This window comes from Penicillium canescens (assembly GCF_028828765.1).
Source record: "Penicillium canescens strain IBT 15451 chromosome Unknown utg000001l_segment0_segment0, whole genome shotgun sequence".
NCBI classification, from domain to species: Eukaryota; Fungi; Ascomycota; class Eurotiomycetes; order Eurotiales; family Aspergillaceae; genus Penicillium; species Penicillium canescens.
The window spans coordinates 2,986,941-3,010,205 of NW_026703963.1; the positions used below are offsets into that span (position 1 = coordinate 2,986,941).

Consider the following 23,265-nt stretch of genomic DNA (forward strand, 5'->3'; position numbering starts at 1 on the left):
GGGTTGAACTCACAGTCTCTCAGTGTTTCTGGCCGTTTATTTTTGAACCAGAAAAAGTACCGATTCTTTGGAACAAGGAAAAACACCTTTTACAGTGGCCACCGTCAACCTAAAAGTTTGATTTTACTAGACAACCACAAGATGAATCCTTATGGTCTTCGCTAGCAAGCCTAAAAGTAATGCCTTTTGTGGGAGACCACACGACTAACGCGGCCGCATGCGGCATGATCTGCCGTCTGGACAACGCGACTGAAATTAGAGTTTTACCGGCTCATCCGAGCCTTGGTTGGTTTGTTACATACATTATCGTAGTCAAAGCTTCACTAATCCTGTCACAAGCTAAGATTTCTCATGTCGCTCATTATCTGTGCTGAACTGTGCTAGGGAGTACGAGGTAAATTAGTCTCAGCAATGTCCTATACGAGGTTTCTTCGAGCCCCCTTACAACCATGGTCAATACGTCCGAGCCGCGTTTTGATATTCTATGAACGGTAAACCTAAGTGCTCCTGTAATGAATGTGTTCTAGCTTGCTCTACGCAGAAAGACGACGTGGAGCGCACTAGCCCATGGGCACATAAATGGGATCCTTGTTCTAAAACTGAGAGAGAAGCGGTAGCTCAGTTGCTAGGGATATTGCATTGGAAGTCATGGGAAGCAGGATAATCTGGATGGAATTCAGAACTATCTAGCCATAAGATAGCTAGCAGTCTACTGGTCACATTTACACTATCTGTACAAATAATGACTTGAACAATGACGGAGGGCAAGATCTAGATCCTCAACAATGAAGCAAAGGAAAATGGGCTAGGTGGTCATGTTACCGTGTGAAGTCTACATCCGCATTTATGTATATAAAGCGATAGCCTTCTGGGGGAATGGAAGACTTTGGACACATCCTGGAGAATTATCATAAGCAACTACTCCAATCTCACCAGTCAGCTTCTTTATTATTCAAAGTCAGCCAAGGGTATCGACCGATATACCTGCCAGGTCCTGAGCATGGCTCCTTTATGTGCCATTTTGCCGCAATATGTCCTCGAGGGCATTATTGAAAAAGGAGTGGCGCCACAGGACATTATCAATCGGTGCCAATCCACTATTGAAAAAAACAAAGCATCTTCGGGATGCCCCTGAAAATCACGGGCAGACTATCGTAGCGCCTCCGCAGCAACAAACTTTCCAAGGTTTGAATCAATAGCTCGGAATGCTGGGACAGAACAGCAGCGCGAGGCAGCCCGCCACACACTTGAACATCGAACTAAATATCGAATAGCGGCAGGTCGTGTATGTCAATTACACCGTACGGTCTACGTTGCGTACCATCAAAAACGATCATCCTTTTCGCCGTGACAAGGTTTTGATCCGAGAAGGTGGCGACCTCCTTTCGCAAAACGCTGATCCAACCCAAAACGCAAACCAGTGCTATGTTAGCCTTGGAAAGTCTTATGACTTCTACTTCAATTTCTTCCAGCGAAACTCTATCAATGATGCGGGGTTTAACCTTGATGGGTTTGTGCATGCTGAAGACCTCTATAACGCCTACTGGGACGGTGAAGAGCTTGTATTTGGTGACGGAGACGATATTGTCTTCCGTGGCTTCACGGATGAGCTCGATGTAATCGGTCACGAGTTTAGCCATGGCGTGGTGGAGTATACGAGTTCACTTCCATACACGTACCAGAGTGGTGCTCTCCATGAGTCTTTTGCAGACGCCTTTGGTCTCATGATTAAGCAATGGGGTGAAGGCAGCCCCCAGACTGTTTACCAAGCCAACTGGCTGATTGGGGAAGGGATCTGGGTGCCAAGTGGTCAAAGGCAGGGCTCTCCGGGATATGGCAAATCCTGGGACCGCTTATGATGATGGTCAAGTGGGGAAAGACCCGCAGCCTGCGCATTGGAGGGATTAGAAGAGACTCGACTTGAAAGAGGACAGTGGCGGTGTTCACATCAACTCTGGCATCCCAAATCGCGTTTTCTTCCTAGCTGCTACCAATATTGGAGGATATGCTTGGGAAGGTGCCGGTCCTATTTGGTACCGCGCTCTGAGCAGCGGTAAGCTTCCCACAGATGGTAAAGCTACATTCAAACAGTTCGCCGATCTTACAATTGAGAGTGCTGGCGAGCATGTGGATAAAGTCAGGGAAGCTTGGACCGCCGTTGGATATCCATTCCCCGAGAAAAGGCATGAGCTGTAACGATTATTCGGAATAAGCTGGATTACTACTCAGGAGTCGGAATTCTCTTTACGCGGAAGTCTGTTATTTCATGTTTATTATCGCAGAAACTAACTTCAGTCTGTTCATATTTAATTAAGATTGAATCGAATTATTTCAATTTGGGGCACACGTTTCATTGGTCAAATGTATCTTGAGGACGGAGTATAGTATGACAGTTCTAACGAGGCACTAAGCCAAAAATGGCACGTGCTTTGCTCCAATAACCAGGCTATTGTTCCTACTAACATCATTCTTACCTAGGTAGTTGGCTCATGTTTTTCATCCCACGAAAATGCGGGACACGCGGGACCTGAGATCTTCGATCGGTCAAACTCCCCGAATCTGCTAGGATTGGCGCTTAGCAGGAATTTTGGTTGGCTTTAGGAGTTCAATGTGTAGAATGAAGCATTTCCCAGGTGAAGAAATTCCGAGATGCGTCAACAGTAGACCTCGGGCATCGACCGAAGAAAAGAGAAAGGAAGAAAAAGAAAGGGAAAAGGGAAAAAAAAAAAAAAAAAAAAAAGGACCATGCTTCCTCAGAATTCTACTAACTTCATTATTTTCCAGTCCTTGTTATAGAACTTTAGTTTAAGAGACTTCAAAAACATGGTGAGGTTGTACGGCGGCTCTCATACTTGCTGGCGTTAAGTCCCAGACTCGTCCCGCCACTTCTCTTCTTCATCTCCCCACATCATGACTAAACGTCGACCACGCCAACGTGATTTGTTCTTTTTGTTTAAAGTCCTTTGCCAAGGATAACCATTTGACGCGGCATGTTAGAACTCATCACGCCAAGGAGAAACCATTTGTCTGCACGATCTGTAGACAAACCTTTGATCACCAGTAAGTACCACGTATAACTCTACCTAGTCTGTTACTAATTGAGTTTCAGTGATTCTCTTCTACGACATTCAAGACGCCATAAAGCTTCTAGTATCACTCTAATTGGTGCGACCCACAGCACAGAAGGTGATGCCATACACACACCACACAATCCCCACGATCAGCAAGTATCTCCATCCAGCCACAACTATTCAATGGGCGCTCATGAGCCCCCACCACCAACAAATCGGCTCTCCACAATTCAATAGATGTATACATATGGATAGCACTTTCAGGTGGCATCCAATTCTGCCCATCCGGCGCAGCACCCGACCGTGCTCGGTGCAAACGTCGAAGAACCGAGCCAAGCGAAGTCGGACGGTGGAGTAGCTGGTTTCCCGACTCCAAGATCACAGCCTCATGCAGTCAGGCTAGATGCATGTTTGCATGATTCTGGTCAGGATGAGTCTTAGATTTTTGGCAACTCGAATACCCAAACATCCGGATGGTTTGCAGACCATGACTTTGACCTCTCTGCACTCAATCCGGAGATCTTGATGTCGACTGCTAATTGGTTTCCTTCAGAGAATGGTAGCCAGTCCCGGATCAAGATTGGTTCTTACAGGTTAGAGCTTCTTTGGGCGTTTACAACGTCGATTTGGTAAATAAGAATGCCATTAGAGCAAAGTGGACATAATTTTTATCCTTCTTATGTGATAACCCTTTAGTTATATGAGTAGCAAGCATATGGTTGCACCTCCTCGCTTTACTTTCACTGTTTTTATTGTTTATATCTTCTCGAAGAGCACCAAATAGTCTTATCTAGATCCACCCAAACATTCTCTTGTCCTTTCTCGAGCCTCAAAGAGATCATTTCCTTCTACATCGAAGGTGACTTAATTTTACTAGGGGGCTGCATAGTATATAGAAGTACCTCGGATCCATGACCGCCGATTCTCGGGGCATTAGCATTGCCAAGAAATTGGCGCATTTTTACCGATTAATGCATTGGAAATACAATTACTGTCGCTAGCCTAATTAGGCTTAGTGAGCGTAGTAGGGTCCAAACGACTAGAATGGGGGTCCTTTTAGTGATGCCCTAATAATAATGCAGGCAGATCGCTCTTTACTAGATCCAGAGCAGTTTCTGGTTAGTGCTCCTTTTCTCTTTATTTTAAGCTCGTTGTGTTCTATTGTATTTCCTTGATTTTTCCCTATACAAGTTTTGATTTCGTTCCCATGACCCTTACAACCGCGGGTCTACATGCACGATAAAACCTTCCAGATCTGCCAAGATCACCTGGAAATGATCTCATGTACATTCCTCGGGATATTTCTCACTTACGTCGTCAATTGTTCATTAAGGAGGATCCCCCAGTGATTTGCCGGTCCCAAGGATCTGTTCTTGCGCCCCCTTCATCCCTTGAGGAAAAGCCTAGGTATCGGAAAATACTTGCTATTGCCGAGTCCCACGGTAGTCAGATGTATTTGCCGAGTTCAATATGCTGCCATCAGCACTCAAGGTGAATTCCTTAGCATTCCAAACTTTAGTACCCTCAGTGAGACCACATATGCTTCGAAGCGTGGTCAATATGATCATGTTTGCTAGCGGGTTAAAGCTCATCTACTAGATTCGTGCAGAAACTTCCTGCTGCTAACGTATATGAACCTTAAGCGTCCCGTATTGGGGTTGTTAGATGGCCTTATTAATTGTTGTATTCTATCTACACTATTCTCCGACTAACAACTTCCTGGCTTCCACCCCTTCGAATGTCATCCATCACTTGATTCATATGAAGCTTTCCTACAAGCGAAGTGTGACCTGGCCGGAACCCCTTCCGGGCGGCTGGAATCTTGGTAGTACATAACCTGGGCACACATAGCGTGAGCGGGTCCCTGCATCACTGCGCTTTTGCTCATGCGTAAAACATCAATTAAGGTCATTATAATAATAACATGGACTGACTGCAGAAAGAATTTACAGATAAGCTTGCTCTCAGCGTATCCTGAGAGTAATGTTAGATTGTAATTATATTGTTGACTATCTTGGGGTAGCACATCGGCTCAGATCATGAGTCCCCAAGGTCGCATTGCGACCAAGCCAACGTGTTGATATGACTTATTCCGGATGTCTGCGGCGTAAATAAAACAATCACTGTATAGCTTAAGAACAATTAGTGCGGATCGTGACCTGTATGCTTCTGATTGCTTTGGAGCTTGATGACATAGGTGTATCCAATCTTAATGACGAAGCGCCTTCAATGATAGTACCGGTTCTAACAAATTTAATAACCTTTCAATCCACCATAAATGGGGAGTATAGCATATACCCAGTCTCATGCGAGGTTGCAGTGCCTCTGGAATGCAGGGGTTTGATGTTGATAAAGTTCGATGTGATCGGCATGACATTGAACAAAGTTGAGTTGTCTGCGCTTTAAGCTGACTGACAATTTAAAGTAAACTGACCTATGGAGTTGTGCAACTTCTACATGCAAGCTTAAACGAAGAGACATACCCTGAGTGTTGGGGCATTTCGTGATAGAATCTACAGCATACCGAGTAGCCTGGAAAGAATGCCGGGAAAAAAAGATCCCAAGCACAAATAAAGCTGTATCCCTTGCATAATTTGATGGGTTACAGCCAGCAGTAGACATGCAGTTAGCTGGCCTACAGAAAGCCTATATATGTCGTCCGATTAATGAGCCGCAGATTTTACTTTGCAGCAACGGACACCCTGCAAACTGCATTTCGGATCGAATGCTTCACAACAAGCAAATTTTCATGAGCTCCCACAGTTTGGACAAGAACTGGGGGAAACAAAATTTCGTTTCATGGCAGACAGTTTAACCTTCAGAGACTGTCGGGATGAAGTCTGTTCGGACCGAGATGACATCCCGTTGAACGAGTCAGGGAGTGACCACAGCATCGACGACGAGAAACAGGAGTATCCACCGACATCGAAACTTGCTCCAATCCTAATAGGACTGTGTTTCCAGTCTTTCTGCATTGCCCTGGTAAGACTTGGCACGGGACATTTCGTTTGTCCAGCAGTTATGGCTCTTATCCTCTCTAACATCGATTTTTCCCATCTAGGACAATACAATCCTCTCAACCGCTGTCCCCAAAATTACCGAGCAATTCAACTCAATAAGCGACATATCCTGGTATGCTAGCGCTTACCTCGTGACGACATGTGCTGTCACCCTCCCGTTTGGCAAGATCTACACCTATTATTCCACCAAATGGACATATATGATCGCCCTGGCCTTGTTCGAGATTGGATCCTTGATATGCGCAGTGACTCCAACTTCGAAAGGCTTAATTATAGGGAGGGCAATCGCTGGTGTTGGGTCAGGCGGCCTGTCCCCGGGTGCTTTGCTGGTACTTGCGAACAGCGTGCCCCTTCACCGTCGTGCACTTTATTATGGCATCATCGGCAGCACCAGTGGAATCGCAACCATTACAGGGCCTCTGTAAGAGATTATCCTGAGAAGATATTCTCAGAGCGACAGCTAACTTTGCGACAGGCTAGGTGGAGTATTGACTGACCATGTCAGTTGGAGATGGTGCTTCTGGATAAACATACCTTTCGGTGCCCTCACTGGGCTTGTGATAATCTTTTGCTTCAAAGATTCGATGAAGATAAAGCCCAAGCTCGACACACTTGGGCAACTGAAAAGAATGGACCCACTTGGTATCCTTGCCTTCATACCCGCAATAGTCTCAATACTACTGGGCTTGCAATGGGCTGGGACCAAATATGATTGGGATAATGCACGGATAATTGCGCTCTTTGCCCTATTTGGCGTCTTCGGTTCCTTGTGGTGCTACATCCAGATTTGGAAACAGGATGAAGCTACGGTACCGCCGCGTCTACTCAAGAATCGCGATGTGCTTGGTGCAGTGATACACGCCACCTTCCTTGGGGGATCCTTTTTTGTGTTTGGATACTATGTGAGTCCTGAGAACTTTCTTCTACTTTCTCCGCTAATATTGCTCTAGCTCCCCATTTGGTTCCAAGCAATCAAGGAAGATTCCGCATCCGAGTCTGGAATGAACAATCTTCCGATGGTCATGGCGATGATTGTTTGTTCCGCTTTAGGAGGTCTCCTGGTAAACATTATTGGGTACTATACGCCCCTAATGTTTGTGGGAAGCGTATTTCTCACAATTGGCTCTGGCCTATGCACGACCTTTGAGATTCATACCGGACATGCGAAATGGATTGGCTATCAAGTGATCATTGGAGTCGGCGCAGGACTCGGTTTCCAACAGTGCATCAATGCTCTCCAGACTGTATTGTCCTTGGATGATATACCAACTGGAATTGCCATCATTACTTTTGCACAGAGTCTGAGTGGTGCGATATTCATCTCAGTTGCTCAGACTGTGTTCGAAAATCGTCTTGTGGCAAGCATTTCCACATATGCCCCGAAAGTCAACCCAAGTTCGTTGATAGAAGGCGGCGCAGCCAACCTGTCGCAACGTCTATCCAAAGAGGTTCTTCCATCTGTGCTCTATGCTTACAATATTGCTGTCACCCAGACATTCTACGTGTCTGTAATTGCTGCATTACTATCCTTCGTCGGCGCTGGGCTTGTTCAATGGAAATCAATGAAGAAACCACAGAAACGGGACCCCGAAGATTGAAATTTTGATTACTAGGAGTTGGCGGATTGTTTGAGCATTGAGCATTGTAGTTTATATTCTGGTGTTGTTCACGACCATTCTCATATAAGACCATATGTAAATACCTTTGTTGGAGAGATTTAGCAATTGAATACGGACCGTCTCATACCAAATCCTACGAATCTCAAGCTGCTTTAAGTCTACCAAGGTGGATAGATTGCAATAGGAAAATTAGTCCCTAAAAGGTGACTCGAGAGTGTATGGCTATTTCCGGAAATAGACCTTCATAATAACAACATAAAAATACAGCCCCAGGCAAGAAATTAAAGTCATTTTCTGTCACCAAAAAGATCCCCCTCAAAGGGCTGACACAGCTCTTCCCAGCTTAGCCATTCACCATCGAAATCGGCCTATACACCACCAGCCTGCAAGTCCATCTCAGGAGTCTTCGGATATCCATGGGCGACCTCCCACTTTCGTCCATCAATTGGTGTGTCGGAAATCTTCTTCCCCTCTTTGACTGATCGGACCGCGGCTTCAAACAGCGGCTGCCCATATTGCTGGAACCACAGCCGATACCACAGATCATCGAGATACGTCTTTTCACCAATGCAATGGAACATGCCATACACACTTTTTGTCACGAAGTTTGTTCCGAAACGTATGCTGGAAATGAGGTCTTGTGGCCTGCCCTCGAGAACATGAGAAATTCCTTCGAGAAGCCGCGAGACGGAAAACACTACATTTTCCGGCAGAGTTATATGATATGGATTGAAATGAGGCGACTCGATTGTGTTGTTGGTGACGAATGTCGAAAGACCAGTCTTGTCAGGGGTAGGGTGATCAAAAGCAACGTGCTCAATGACATGATCTGAGCCCACGCGTGTCTGGAACAGCTCAGACCTGTAGTCGATGCCAATATGAAATTCTGTCTGTTGTCCTCGGACCCGAGTTGGGATGATCCTTGCTGCCTCTCCGGGTCTCCTGCAGGTATCCTGTCTGTTGCATTTGCTCCATCGTGGAAATAAAGCTCATGTCTTGCAACAGTCTAAGCAATAGCGTCGCTGTTAAGGGAAAGTTTATAGACGAATTCGCTGTCTAACTCTTAGGCGGTCGGTAAAGGCGGCGTGCTTAAGATAGTTTCTCTAAGGATGATATCTAGTCTATGTATGCTATTCATGATGACTGATGCTACACACGACTAACGGGTCGTCGCTATGTTAGAAGGTTCCTGGGTTATACTTGCCTGAATGCTTCCTTGCTTCCAATGTCAACGATCTGTCTCTCAACGGTACCGTTGCCTAACAGGCCTTATACGGACTAAGTCCTTTTGAGATTATCGAGGAGCGATGCCAGGTAGAGCGCCGAACTAACCAATACAGGAGTATAGGTCTATTCGTAGTGTTGTCAAGTTATAATCAAGTTGTACGAGTCATCAAAGGTTCTGAACAGTAGACACAAGTAACAATGGATGATTGAACATGAAGAACTAAACTAGATTCATGAATGAGTGTCCTTATCTATCCTGAGTCCTTCCATGGTAGAATAGTAGAAAGTAGAACAAAGTAGAACAGTAGAACTGTTCTACTTGTCGACTGTCGACCTTTCTACTACTTGCATGGTCACGTGTTTGCCGTCTCATTGGTCATTGCGGTATACAATGAGATGGTGAGCGAGAGGCCGAAAGTGGTTTCTTGGCGTGTAGCATTTGTCCATCATGTACAGTCACATATGTACAGGATAAAGTCTGCCGGGTGGGTCCGCTCAGTGTAGATCATGCTCTTGCTCACTGAGCATTCACTGAGCATGATCACGTTTCTCTTTTCCTTGAATACCTGGGTTGCCCAGAGTATAAGGTACTGCACGTGATCCGATGACAGATAGATCGGTTGGCTCTCGGTGGCCAATCAGTAAGTTGCGGCCCCATAATCGATTGGTGCCTGGTAGGTCCGTAACAACTGACTCTAAGAATTTGATTATCCGATCTACGAAATGACTATCTATAAGGATACGGTCTCGTAGCTAGCTAAAACCAAGATTTCCCCGTATCTAAACCAAAGTGTGAAGATGCAGCATTCCTCGGTTATTGTTCTCTATAACACCGAAAAGATTAGATATATCTCTAAGGATTCCTATATCATCATGTTAGCTACCTAAAAGATCGTTAAGGACTGCCTTGCATATGTAATAGAAGAATCTCGCGATAGCCATAGGGTCAGACGTCGCCGTCACATACCTAATAGACGAAGATATATTAGCTAAAGCGTCAGTCGAGCACTACAGCCTAGCTAGAACAAGAACCAGGAGATTTTGAAGATCAGACGGGTTGATTGTCAGCTAGAAAGTAGGCATTCCTTCGGGTACTAGTAGACCTTGAAGCTCGGCGCGTATCTATAGTTTTTAGAAGAAGGACCTAGGTACATAAACCCCGATAGAAGTACTATTTTTGAGTAGTCGTTAGATAAGCGAATCTATTGATTTTCGGTTTGCAGCGAGTTCTTCGGCGGCCTTCCGTAGGCGATCACTACTTAATGAGTTAAGATCCCGGGTTATAGACGACCACTGGGACCGTTTAATAAGCAATGAGTTACTAAGACACGAATTGCGTAGCTAGATAACATCATATAGTATATACGTGAAAGTCCTATATAGGCAAAATCTAGATCAATTAGCTAGAAAGCTACGCGACTAGGTAGATAGACAGACCTTCGGCCATGATGGCGTAGTGCCTAGTTCGCGAAAGCAGCGAGCGATATAGGAACAACTCGGTCCTCTAGATGACCCCCTGTGCCTATGGGAAAGAGTGTAGGGAAAGTAGATGTAAAATAATAAGGGTCCTACCATTAGTTAAGCAGCACGCCTGCCCTCGAACACCATATTTAATCATAGGAGGACGTTGAAAGGTATCATACGACGTGGTAGTCTAGCCCATATGAGTAGCGGGAGTAAATTGCGGCTGCATAACTAGGGATGAATTGTCAGTTAAAGTGTACATTGTGTTAAGTAGGCGTAGGTTAGGGTTCTGACGCTCTCCGTTAATATTAACGGTAACAGAAGTAGTAGCTAGAAGGGATTTTTCGGTTAAATAGTCTAAGCCGTCCTCTGCGGCTTACTAGTTATTCTTAAAATTGCTTTCTTGTAAATTGACGCTATAGCCGACTCGCTCGTTGTGGTCCGTTTCATCTAAGCTTATTACTTGCTACTGTAAATCAGATGGTATGAATTCGTTAGGCTAGTTAGAAATGGTGGAATGTGCAACAGTGACGTCTCTGTGGATAGGATTGTGTTATATAAGGTATTGTAGAGCGGCGAGGACCTTGCATTTGCGTATAACTAGGACAGGGCGAAGATCTTCATCGGTTGGCTCACGATTCCCGAGCTAAAAGACTTTTATAAGCTTAGTGAACTGTAGATCAGGACTAGGTAATATTTGAAGGAGAGGTTTTGGATCTTATGGTATGATTATAAAATAGCCACGTAGCGTATGGTAGTTTGTTGGCGACATTCGGCCCCTAGGCCGTAACTTCACGGTCACACCAACGGGGTGAGATTTAGCAATAAGACACTCTTTAGTGAGAGTGAGGTCTTTAAGGGCGTTAGGGTAGTGCTAACACAGGGTGATATTAACCTTATTCTCGGCGGAGAACTTTAGAGCAGAACCGCGTAGTAGTGCGGTATACATCCTCAGCATAGGTTCCAAAAGCCACTATTATAGCCATAACGGTCTAGAAAACCTTGTGATGGCGTTAGTAAAGAATCCCATCTAGAACTTGATGTATGTCAGTATTCAGAATAAGCTTGCCGTGGGGGGGGTTGGGTGGGTGGGATAGGCTCGAGGCAAATACGCGAGAGTCATGTTCCTTGAGTAGGAAGCTTACTGCTCGGTTGATAACGAAAGACGTATCTTTAGACTCTATTATATCTAGAGTAGGAGTCGGAGGTAGTAGAGTCTAAGGGAGAGGTATCCGACGCTTTCGCTACCGGTGATTTGAGGGCGTATTTAGTATCTTAAACGAGTTCACACTTAGATCGAAAGAAGTTCTATGAGAGTGGCGAAAATTGCTAGGTCGCTGCATAATGCTCGTCCTTCTACACCTACAATCGAGACAGCGCATAACACTAGGCCGAGCGGGAAACGGAATCCGACAATCATAACAAGGAGAATAAGACGGATTTAAAGACAATACAGCTTCACAACGCGCGTAGCGAACATCCGACGAGCTTGTAAGAATCGGAACATAGCAGCGCAAGCAGGGACGTGTTTCGAGCACAGGAGACAAAAAAGAAAATCGATCAGCAGGGCATCTTGGTGGTTGAACGGAGGTAGATAGACGAACTTGGCGGCCACAGCCAGAGCAAGGCCGGTTAGACAACATTTCAAAACAAGGGCACAAAGTGACAAGAGGGGCAAACACAGGAGATAACATACTGACTGGGAATCGTGGCGGTAATAGACAGCACCACGTTGCAATAAAACGAAGGACAATAAGCAGATGACAAAGCAATCATAGCAACTTAACGAGCAGAAATATGCAGACAAAACCCTACAACCCTAAGCCAGGACGATCTAATCCAATTAAAGCGACAATAATGCAGGTACCAGGAGGCAGGAAGAGCGAATGAGCGACGTGCGTGGCAAAACAGCCCATACGTAGTCAAGCCACCTCTTTTTGCAACGTCTTGCGCACACGCACATCCGTGTTGACTATTCCCTTCCTCTCACTTCGTTCGTTTCGGGCCAAAATAACGTTAATACAGCAAGTGTACTTCACACGTATAGGAACAATGGATTGTCGAATGGAAACTTGTTAGGTAGATTGTGAATCATAACCAAAATTCGACAACAAATATGGCTAGGCGAACATGAGATAAACAGAGTAAGAATGAATGAATCATGGCTCCACATTTTCCCAGTCTAGCAGCGTGTTGTTATTGGAGACAGTGTGAGGATGAGTGGGGCCCAAAATTCGTTGCTGCTTGACCACGCAGGTTCAAAGCAAATCAATTGCTTTCGCATGACGACCTGTAGATTCCTAGGTAAAAGCAAGGTTGGCCATGCTCGCCAGTGTGCTAGGATGTTCCGTGCCGAGCTTCGTCTTGCTCGTCTCCATGACCTGGACTTTGAGCTTCTCCGCCTCCTCCTATCGGCCTTGACTCTAGATCGTCGATGCGAGGTTGGCCATTGTCGCCAGCGTCTTAGGATGGTCCGCGCCGAGCTTCATCCTTCTCCTTTCTATGACCTGCACTTGGAGCTTCTCCGCCTCTTCCCATCGTCCCTGATTCAAAAACGTCGATCCAAGGTTGGCCATGATTGTCAGCGTGTCAGGATGGTCAGCGCCGAGCTTCGTCTTAATCGTGTCTATAACCTGCACCTAGAGCTGCTCCGCCTCCTCCCATCGGCCTTTCTTCCAGAACATCGATGCAAGGTTGGCCATGCTCGCCAGCGTGTCATGATGGTCCGCGCCGAGCTTCATCCTTCTCGTTTCCATGACCTGCACTTCGAGCTTCTCCGCCTCCTTCCATCGGCCTTCGAGTGAGTATACGTATGCTAACATCGCGGTGCTATCAAGGGCTTCTCCATCTTCCGCGCCGCCAATCTCCATTCTCTCCTTTCTCGACATATATGCCATTTCCCGTGGATCCGAGATATTGCCACATTCTCGCGCGTAACCATGCCCCCCTGTAAGTATCGCAGCCTAGCTCCGTAGAGAGCCTTGTGATTTCGGTCGATGTGACACCGCTAATCTAACATGCGGGAAGAGTGATCGGCATCTCTCCCAATTTTCATATTCACCGGTTGGGAAGTCAGCACGTAGATTGTTAATAAATCTTTCTTTCCACTCATCCTCTAGACCATATGTTTTCAACCATGTGCGTACCTTAAGTTGCACTAGTCGATACATCGTGAACACCATGCTATTTTCACTAGTAGCGATGAACGTATAGTCTCTGAGGGTCGCAATATCGCTCTCAAAATCGTTATCTAGGTCGCATTCAGACGAACTATCTGTATCCTCTTCACCAGAGCTGTCCACAGTTTCCCCCGAAGAACGTATATTTGCGTGATCTTTTTGGACACCTTGAACCCACAGTAGATGCTCTGGGATGCCCTGTCAGTCGAGAAAGCTCATAAGAGAAAGCAAGTCAGCGGCAGACTGCTTGATCCGTCGAATAATGTAGCTAGCCGCTTACACAATCGCGAGTGGCATGAACTCAAGTTCCTCCACTAACTGAACCAAGTCCTCCCTCACATGGATCTAGCCTCTATTAGAACTAACGCCTCGGCCATATTCATTGGTTGCACATTGATCAGATTTTTCTTATGGCCGGCAATTTCTAATGCTACTGCTTTATTCCGGCTCGTGATAATGATAGAGCCATTCGAGCTTTGAGTAAGGTACCTTAGCGGTGGCTGCGTGGGGCTTTGCTTCTAGGCGTTTGCTTAGGCCTCCATCCGAGTAGCTAACGTTTTGCGAAGGAGCTCATCATCATCGACATTATCAAGGACAAGAATCCATCTTTCGATATTTCCATCTTGCTACCAGTTCCCGACGATATAGAATATATTAGCGTTGCGGTCCTGGCGCCCCTGGCGCCCGGGAATCTTAGCACCGTCGGCAAGGTTGCGGAGACTTTCCTCGCAGCGGGTCGCTCGCGCCACCGTGCCGCCCGCGCGGCGCCATGGATCACGTTATTCCAGCAGTGGGTCTACACGTCTTGTTGACAGTCCCGATAAGTCACATAGATCTCGAACGATTGATGATCGCTGCGTAGTTTATTATTGTCCTGCTTCAAACAGTCATCCGCAACCTACCCCGCTGTTGCCCGGAACTGAACAAGTTGCATTCTAGATTCCTAGGGAGATATATCACCGGCATGGACGGAGGCGAAGACTCTGTTTGATTGTGGTTCTTGACTTCAAGCTGTATTTGGGGATTTCGATAGGATTTGAAGGCTCTGATAACTTATGTTTCACGAAGCTTTCGATACTTTCGTCCAAGTCATCGCCGATATCTATGCTTTAGGCATTGTCGATAGTAAAGTCGGTAAAAGATGTAACCAGTCAACTTCTCGTTGACGTTTTTTTGTTTCCTCATGTTCTTTAAATCGAGCGCTTTGCGTTGCACTTGCTCTAGCTCTCTTTTCTTTTCCCCCGATTGGTCATGGACGCAAGTCGATCTGCCACACCAATTCGGTAGCTGAATGTAGGTGTGCCGCCTTAATAGGCACCCGCCCACTCCAGGATTTGGTTGTAGGCTAGAATCGGATGTAAACGTAAGTATTAACGGAGAATTTAGAAATTCACAGACGTAGTGTAAGAGTTTTGATAAAGTGAAAATCATAAAGATAAAAAAGCAATATGAATAATCTCATTAATTGCACTCAAAGGCGCAAGTGCGAGCGGCTTGAGCTCGCATGGGATCTACATATTATAAGTCCCGTTAAAATCTAGCAACTATGTACATTATCGCGCGGGCAGCTCCGTAGCAATGCGTTCTGGGGCTGAGTCGAGCTCAGGAAGTGGCCTTGACCTACTTAAGTCCCTGTACTTGGCTTCCGTGTATCCGTATGGTGCTTCGTTATCTTCAAGTTCTATGGGCGGCATATATCTGTTGTAGTGTGTAGGCTCTGTTGCGTCGGGAGAAGGGTCCTCTTTCTTGCCTTTCCGCCGTAACATCCATATCAGAACTATCACCGCAAATATGAGAAGGGCGCCTGAAGATACACCGACACCGATGCCTGCTTTGGCTCCTGTCGAAAGCCCGCTGTTAGATGAATTTGTTTCCTGGGCTGTTGATGTTGGTGTTGCTGTGGGACCACGGATTCCTGTGCTAGTTGTGGTTTGCGATACGCTCGTCGCAGTGGCGGTAACAAGGTCCGAGGCACGCCAGCGAATAGAGACCCCTTTGGCGTTGATACCGTCTGCCGTGGTCGTCAAGCTAGAAACTACTCCTCCTTGAGTGTAGGTCCAAACGCTCAGCTCGGTGTGTCGAGAGGTACATTGGTTCGTGGTAAACCAAAGCAGATCGCTTCGAGTCTGGACGCTGTAGTTACTAAACGGAGAATATAAAGTTAATACAAGTCCATAATCTATGATAAAAACTATCAAGGATGCTTGCACTCACATTGGACAGCAGGTGGCACGGGTTTCAGCAGCCTCACCACTAGAAGTATAGGCCGACTGGAAGGCTGTCCAATAGCCTGATGGACAAATACCAGGAGAGTAGTAAAAATCAGTCGCCTGCGCATAGCCTGAAGGGAAGCAAGTACTCCAGTCCGTCGGGCCAAGGTTGAGCCACCAGCCAGTGAGGCCCGTCGTTACAGTTGTCGTGTAGTAATCGGTACCTGACAGATTCTCAATCATCCACGTATCGGTAGTACATGCTGGTGGTGGTGTAAAGGTTGTGGTCAGCGTAGGAGGGCTGGAAGAACTCATTGCAACTCCCAGACGTGACAAGCACGTACGAGAGAGAGAGTGAGTGGCTTCAGAAAAACTTGGATGCAAATATATGTTCTGGTGCATCCCCCTGAACAGGGTGGGATCATTTCTTTTCACCGCCTGACCGCTAGGCTCTACCTCTATGGCTAGCGTGAGATGGGGCCATTAGGGGGCCGAGTTTCAAATAGGCCGGATGTGCTCGTTGAGAAACTCTTCCTACTGTCTTTGAAAACATATTCATCTATAAATCGTGTCACTAGAATCCTAGCAAAGCCTATCTCTCCGTCTAAGATAATCCCATCTCAAATCCAGCGGAAGAGGCTGGAGTTTCTGTATGCTAAGAATAGCTTCATTTTCAGCCTCTCTGCTAGTAAGAGAGGAACAGTGTTTATTAAACGTGATTGGTTTCACGCTCACTACCTCGGTCCGTGCATTTACTAACACCCTGCCACTCCTCAAGTGATTCTCTATTTTTTCCACTGCTTCTGCTTGGTGGGCCGCATTACTCGCATGAACCCAGAAAACCCAGGTGTCGGACGCTTGCTGTCGGACTTAGCGGCAGTATTCGATGGCAAGTCGAGATTTTTGTTACAAAGTCAGCCAACGGGAGCCAAGGGCTGGATTGACCTAACCCAACGCCCCCTAGACCGACGAGAACTATTCTGGACCCCGGGATCGAATCGCGGCTGGCAAAGTCTGGATCATGCGGGAACGGCACGGTTGACACAGGCTTTAGGCGGGGTTCTGGTTGGTCTAGGAGTGGAAGCCATCATTTATTAGTCCGAGCTAGGCATGATTTCTTGGCTGTTAGGACCCACTCGCTGGAGGGTATATCGGCCCGTGGTTGATCCCTACTTGGATCCCCGAATTTTCGCCACCAAACGATATAGAAGTCATTGTCAATATACGACAGGATGTCGAATTCTCGGGCAGAAGAATGGATGTCGGGCCCTATTATCGGTGGCCCATCTCAGCCTGGTGTCGGGTCTAGATCTACTGCGCTATCCAAGGAAAATGTCTACGCGCCCGCCTACAGCCAGTCAATATCAGGGTATTACCGCCCTGCCCCGCCTACAGTCCTAGTGGTGACGGAATACGGGCTGTATTTTGCGTCATCAGCAATCTAGGCCTCAGTCATGTACTTGCTCAGAATTTGTCGCGGATGAATTCTGGGGTGGAGAAAGGCAGATTTAGAACGATTTTGTGCCGTGAGTGTTTGTCTCGTGGTGGCGGTCAAGGCAGTTAGTTGGAAAAACTGCGAATAACATATGTGTTCGGCATGCGAGCTGGTCAGGTAAGCGAGCTGGCCACCCACCAATTATTACTAGCGTTAAATTGTATATTTCAGCACCACAACGTCTTATAATTGAAAATGAAGCTATTCACACCTCTCTGGGCACCTATTTCTCTTATGTCCTACAATTTTACAAAGGCTACACCGCTGCCTTGCTCTCTGAGGAGGCCGAATAGGTGTTGGCGAAGACCCTCCTTCTCTAGCTGATCCTACTTCATCAGCTATTTCTTGTCCTGAAACCATCGATAAAGCCTCCAAAACAGTCATGCCACCTTCGTGGGCTATTCGTTTCCTTGTACGTTGCTCCTTCTGAGTAGTTCTCCATTGGCAGCCCGTAATTCGCTGTTTTCATCGCTCATCCTGGAGCTCTCGGATCATGATAGCGATCGAGATAAATGCTGGTGGTGCAATTTGGATCGTCGTTATATGTATGTTCATTTGTCTCTGGTAGTCACTGATATACTCCTCGGCAGAGCCATAGTGATCTCTCTTCATGTCGTGTAATTTGAAAGCATCAATTAGGACGTTATCTGAGCGGTCACCACCTTTAGCATAGCTGACTAGCTCCTCGAAGAGCTGGTCGGCATACTTTGGGCGGTTGGCCAAGCCACTCAGTCTGGTTCTAACATCCTTGCCAACCAGGAGATACAGCTATGCGGCTATAGATGATGACTAGAAGTTCCATCTCCGATAGAGTGGATTTTCCTCCTCTGGTCTCGGCATCTGAGCGTCAATGAGATCTCCGAGCATCATGGGCTGGAGAGAGTTCTCTACCAGCATCACCTAATCCGACGAGTCTGTTTCCTCGCCGGTGAGCTTATCAATCGATGGCAGCTCATATTTTGTCATTTTCGGTAGACGGCTGCCTTGATGACGGGCGGCGCCTGCGGCTACACCTATCGGCTCATCATCAATGTTGGAGTTGTCTCCAACACGTAATCAGGATACCTCGAGTCGTCACCCGGGGCATTTCTTTCATTTCTACCGCGGTCCATGGCGGCGGCATCGGACATAATATCTGATGATTCTCTCTTTGTTTCTTTGTTTCCGTATTGGGTAAGGTTCGTTAGTTCAGAGGTGCAGGGCTTAGGGGTGGGGCAGATTCACGGCTTCTGGTAAATTGATCAGACCCACCGTCAGCGGCACGGCTTACTTGGCGGCCCTGGATTGGGTGCGCGAAGCTTGGCGTGTTGTGAATAGCCTCAAAAACAGAGCAGAGGGGTCATAACGTCTTGACAAGGGAAAGAAACAAGCAATAAATGATGGATTTATTGGTTGAGAGACGGACGGGGAAGGAGAGAAGCTCCGACCCCTCTAAGACTAACTACTCTCAGGATCATCCAGGGTCATGTGACCTGGTTGGTCACATGATCTCAACACTTTTGCACATGCTGGTTAGGAGACGATGACTGATTTGTTTGATAGACCGTGACCACCAACCGGCTTATCACCGGATCTCTAGCTCTCCCGTCCATGGAGCTACTGTTCTCGAATGTCCCCTCTTGCTGCGATATAACCTTTAATACTAGCAATCATCGCAGGAGAGATTCCAGCCTCTGCAGATGCTATGTCGCAGCTCGCGACAGAGTCCTCGAAACTTGCTACTGCAGGCATTATTGCATTCTTTCTCGGAAATGGCCTATTGGCTTTTTGCTGAACGTGTCTTCTTTCCAGACAAACAAGCTTGCAGGTGCTCTCACAATTTCAGTTTGCGGAAACCTCAAGCAGGCACTCACTCTAGCCATGGGAATCTTTGTTTCCAAGGACTTCACAGTCGATCTTTTGAATGGCTCAGGTATTCTCCTTGTGCTGGCTGGTTGTGCATCATATAGCAAGGTAGAGCTCGATTCCAAGAAATGAAGAGCCACCACGTCATAGGAGTTATTTACAGAGGACCAGGGTTATAACGATGGAAATTGTACATTAATACGATACTATTTCACCCAAAGTATGCTGGGGTCACGCTCAAAATTCTAAGTATTTCCCTTTTAACTCAGCCACAGAGCCCAAGAAAGGAGGCATATTCGTGTAACACCGGGCGTACAATGGCGGGTCTAAACGCATACTCCCTGTAAATAAGGAGAGACATTATTCTGTATGGCGGAGTGATCGCGACGATCATTTCTCTCCAGTGTCTGAGGGGTGGACCCTAAGAACATACGAACACCATTCCCGAGCGCACGTGTTATACTCTGACCCGTGTGGGGTTGATGGCCGAGAATTGGATGGCAGTTAGACCGTTGGCATCCCTATCCGACAATTTGCGTATAGATCCCGGAATGAGAATAAAACCCAATGGCGAAGCGGCCGTAAAAAAAGGCCAACGGCTGTGGACACAGTGCAAGACCGTATATTGAATTTGAGAGTCGACCAAAGCCACGTCTGGTTAGCCTCGAGGATCAACGAGAAGACGAAAGACCCACCGACCTTTAAGGCTGAGAAACCGGGGGATCCGACGATCCTGCGATCCCAGTCAAGAGGTTGTACAAGTAGAGTATCATACCTAAGCATGGAGTAACGATCCTACTGAATACATGCAGCTTGGATTTCAATAGACCCCTTTTCTCGGATTCCTTTAATTTCCCTTGAAAGTGGCTGCGATGGATATTATCGGAGTTCTTTCAGCACATGTTCGACGGAAGCCCCGGGATTCGTCCGCGAGCTGGGCCGCCAAACTCATTAGTCCCAGCTCAATACCTCGAAATACAATTTCACGCTTCCTTATCTCTTTATAGTCTACTTAGTCCACTTGTCATTTCGTTTATTGGAACTGGCTTAATCGGACCCATTATGGTGATATTTACCCGAGGATGATGGGAAGGAAGCAAGATATGATGTCATGGCCGTTCCAACCAGAGAGTAAGGATCATGAATTTGAGTGCAGGTGCAACGTCAGCAGCATAGAGACTACGTATACTTCTGCTATCCGACTCGGTATGAAAACATGCACGAATCCACGCCGATCCCAAGACAACGAGTAAGGGGGTGCTTCCAATCGCATGCATTCACGATCTTCATCGCGGTCCCAAAACCCCAAATTATGCAATACCGCGGTATTTCAAATGGTCGTATAATTAGAACACGGATATATCTCAATGCTGTACGGAGTAATGGATCGATGCGTGGAACCGTCCCTGGGGTATCTAGTGAGGTATACGGGAGGATGCTCCTCTCCGTCCCTCCGATTCATTAATTTGGATCTCATGAATGTTACCTTGGCAATTGAAGGAACCAAAATTAGCAATAAGCCACCATATTTCCTGCTTAATTCCCCGGGTTCTTGAGTGAACTTACACGTATGTCTCTCTTATTGAGACGCTTCACCCCTACTTGATCTTTCACCTCCAGCGTCCCTCCAAGCCGTCAGGAGTCCTCAATCCTGCACGCGATGGCTTTAGTTCCGGGCTCAGTTGGCTATTCTGAGACGGTCATCTCAGTGGATGCCTCGACTGTGCCGACAACCCCTGATGACAGTCTGAATGGTGGGACAGATGAGCTTGACGAAGAATCCAACGGCAGCAGAACCACCGTGACGGAAGACAGCGATCCAGAATCTATCACCAGTGTCTCACGCGTTCGGAGTATTTGCTGTGTTGGCGCAGGATATGTCGGTACGTCCAAATCTATTCGCAATGATGCTGCCATACCTCCCGACAGGATAGATATGCTAACTCTCGAAAAGGTGGACCAACTGCAGCTGTTATCGCGTACAAGAACCCACATCTTCGGGTCACCATTGTGGATAAGGACGAACGTCGGATTCGGAGATGGAACTCTCAACATCTTCCCATCTATGAACCTGGTCTTGCCGAGATAGTTCGCATTTCACGAGATGGGCTTCGTGGAGACTCGACTCCAGCCTCTTCTGACGAAGCGACCGCAGAGCCACAGATTTCTACTGAAGGAGAACAAGAGAGTGGCGAGCGAAACAGCACAGTTGCATCATTGGACAGGAAACCAAACTTGTTCTTTTCCGCCAACGTTGCCAAGTGTATACGCGAATCGGACATTGTCATAATTGCGGTCAACACTCCCACCAAGATGCGAGGATCAGGTGCAGGTAGTGCAACTGATATGACAGCATTTGAGGCCGTGGCTGCAGACGTCGTGCAACATGCCAGAAACGGTGCGATTATTGTGGAGAAATCGACAGTCCCTTGCAGGACAGCCCAAATGATTCAGGAGATGGTATGTTGCACTTCTCTATAACTATATGTCGGCACTGACAGAGTTTATAGATTTCTGTTCGTCGGCCTGGTGTGCACTTTGAGATTCTGTCAAACCCGGAGTTCCTCGCAGCAGGAACTGCCATCCAAGATCTATTGCACCCCGACCGAGTCATCATCGGTTCTGCAACAACAGAAAAGGGACAAGTCGCCGCGGAGACCTTGGCTCAAGTTTATGCTAGATGGGTGAACCGATCCCGCATCATCACCACAAACATATGGTCGTCGGAATTAGCCAAACTCGTGGCTAACTCTATGTTGGCTCAGCGGCTTAGCAGTATCAACAGTATCTCGGCCATTTGTGAAGCCACAGGTGCAGAGATCAATGAAGTCTCTGCTTCGATTGGAATGGACTCTCGAGTCGGTGATAAGTTCCTTCGGGCAGGCATTGGATTTGGCGGTAGTTGCTTCAAGAAGGATGTCCTCAGTCTCGTGTATCTTGCCGAGTCCTTGGGATTGAAGGAGGTCGGAGCATACTGGCGCCAAGTGGTGACCATGAATGAGTACCAGCGCAACCGGTTCACCAGTCGTGTCATCAAGTGCCTAAACAACACTCTGGTCGGCAAGAAGATCACCTTGCTCGGCTATGCCTTTAAGAAGAACACCTCAGACACCCGAGAAGCTCCTGCCCTTGAAATTATCAAGACATTACTCGATGAGAACCCCGGAGAAATTGCAATTTTTGACCCTTGCTGCAACCCTTATGTGGTTGAGAGCGAGATTCGCCAATTCCAATCATTTGGACCCCCGCCCTTGAGAGACGATGGTGGCGCTGTGAAGGTCTACTCTGATGCATACGAGGCCTGCGCTTCATCAAATGCGATTCTCATTGTCACAGAGTTTGATGAGTTCCGAAACAGCGACCCTGTTTCTTCTTCAGACCAGAAATCCGAATCTGCAGTTTCTGGTCAGAACATTCCCACAATTACACAGGAAGCGAGGATCTCTAAGCTCGCCAAACCAGAGGAGAGCAAGAATACAGCTTTGCCGCCATCAATCGAGGACAGGTTGATTCCTCAACCTGATTGCGCTGCTGATTGCCCGGATTGTCAGCGGCAGAATGGATGCGACATTCCAGCGCGCAAATTGAGTGAAGATATTCCCAAGAAGCAGGTTGACTGGGAGAGGATTGCTGAAAACATGCAAACACCCAAATGGTTGTTTGATGGACGGTGCATCATAGAGACCAAGAAGATGACCAAATTGGGTATTCGAGTCGAAAGCATTGGCTCTTCGGGCGATGCCTATTAATTTTTGCAAAGTCTCTCTGTGAGCTTTACCCAACGGGTAGGCAGTGTAAGTATCACTGGCGGGGTTGGTTCCGTTTTCTGTCATCATGGTTATACTAAGAGCTTAAATGTCCTAGACTGTTCGTGTAGATGAGTGAGATATGCAGATGTACCATAGTGGACCTCCATAGTTAATATAGGACTCAAATGGGTTCAGAGCCTTAGAAAAATGGGGTTCTCAGTATTCCAGTTCACCAAAGTATCCCGGTATGGTTGAATCTCTGCCATCCGAAAGGCATGGGCCATTAGAGCTTTCCAGCCAAAAATACAAGAACAATAGACAGCACCTGCACTACGTACGAGAATATATCCATATAGAGAGACTGCAAGCAGACCAAAGAGGAGTTA

The 23,265-nt window shown here is 46.9% G+C and overlaps 6 protein-coding genes across 6 annotated transcripts; 4 read left to right on the forward strand and 2 right to left on the reverse strand.

Annotated features, from left to right (window-relative positions):
• Window positions 1–1,031: 1,031 nt before the first annotated feature.
• Window positions 1,032–2,196, forward strand: N7446_001117 (M4 family metallopeptidase; the record flags this gene model as incomplete). The annotated part of the gene is made up of 3 exons (XM_058509884.1): window positions 1,032–1,154; window positions 1,275–1,799; window positions 1,909–2,196. 3 exons carry the CDS (start codon window positions 1,032–1,034, stop codon window positions 2,194–2,196), a joined length of 936 nt encoding a protein of 311 aa, XP_058378863.1.
• Window positions 2,197–5,870: 3,674 nt separating this feature from the next.
• N7446_001118 (MDR family MFS transporter) lies at window positions 5,871–7,689 on the forward strand (the record flags this gene model as incomplete). The annotated part of the gene is made up of 4 exons (XM_058509885.1): window positions 5,871–6,053; window positions 6,133–6,512; window positions 6,567–6,993; window positions 7,042–7,689. The coding sequence occupies 4 exons, from the start codon at window positions 5,871–5,873 to the stop codon at window positions 7,687–7,689; spliced, it is 1,638 nt and encodes a 545-aa protein (XP_058378864.1).
• A 389-nt stretch (window positions 7,690–8,078) lies between these two features.
• On the reverse strand, window positions 8,079–8,685 carry N7446_001119 (uncharacterized protein; the record flags this gene model as incomplete). The annotated part of the gene is given in 2 exon segments (XM_058509886.1): window positions 8,079–8,596; window positions 8,616–8,685. The coding sequence occupies 2 exon segments, from the start codon at window positions 8,683–8,685 to the stop codon at window positions 8,079–8,081; spliced, it is 588 nt and encodes a 195-aa protein (XP_058378865.1).
• A 4,058-nt stretch (window positions 8,686–12,743) lies between these two features.
• On the forward strand, window positions 12,744–13,122 carry N7446_001120 (uncharacterized protein; the record flags this gene model as incomplete). Its single annotated transcript, XM_058509887.1, is given in 2 exon segments — window positions 12,744–13,025; window positions 13,045–13,122. The coding sequence occupies 2 exon segments, from the start codon at window positions 12,744–12,746 to the stop codon at window positions 13,120–13,122; spliced, it is 360 nt and encodes a 119-aa protein (XP_058378866.1).
• A 2,011-nt stretch (window positions 13,123–15,133) lies between these two features.
• On the reverse strand, window positions 15,134–16,105 carry N7446_001121 (uncharacterized protein; the record flags this gene model as incomplete). The annotated part of the gene is made up of 2 exons (XM_058509888.1): window positions 15,134–15,722; window positions 15,795–16,105. The coding sequence occupies 2 exons, from the start codon at window positions 16,103–16,105 to the stop codon at window positions 15,134–15,136; spliced, it is 900 nt and encodes a 299-aa protein (XP_058378867.1).
• A 4,685-nt stretch (window positions 16,106–20,790) lies between these two features.
• Window positions 20,791–22,879, forward strand: ugd1 (UDP-glucose dehydrogenase; the record flags this gene model as incomplete). Its single annotated transcript, XM_058509889.1, has 3 exons — window positions 20,791–21,013; window positions 21,085–21,590; window positions 21,641–22,879. 3 exons carry the CDS (start codon window positions 20,791–20,793, stop codon window positions 22,877–22,879), a joined length of 1,968 nt encoding a protein of 655 aa, XP_058378868.1.
• Between the last annotated feature and the right edge of the window lie 386 nt (window positions 22,880–23,265).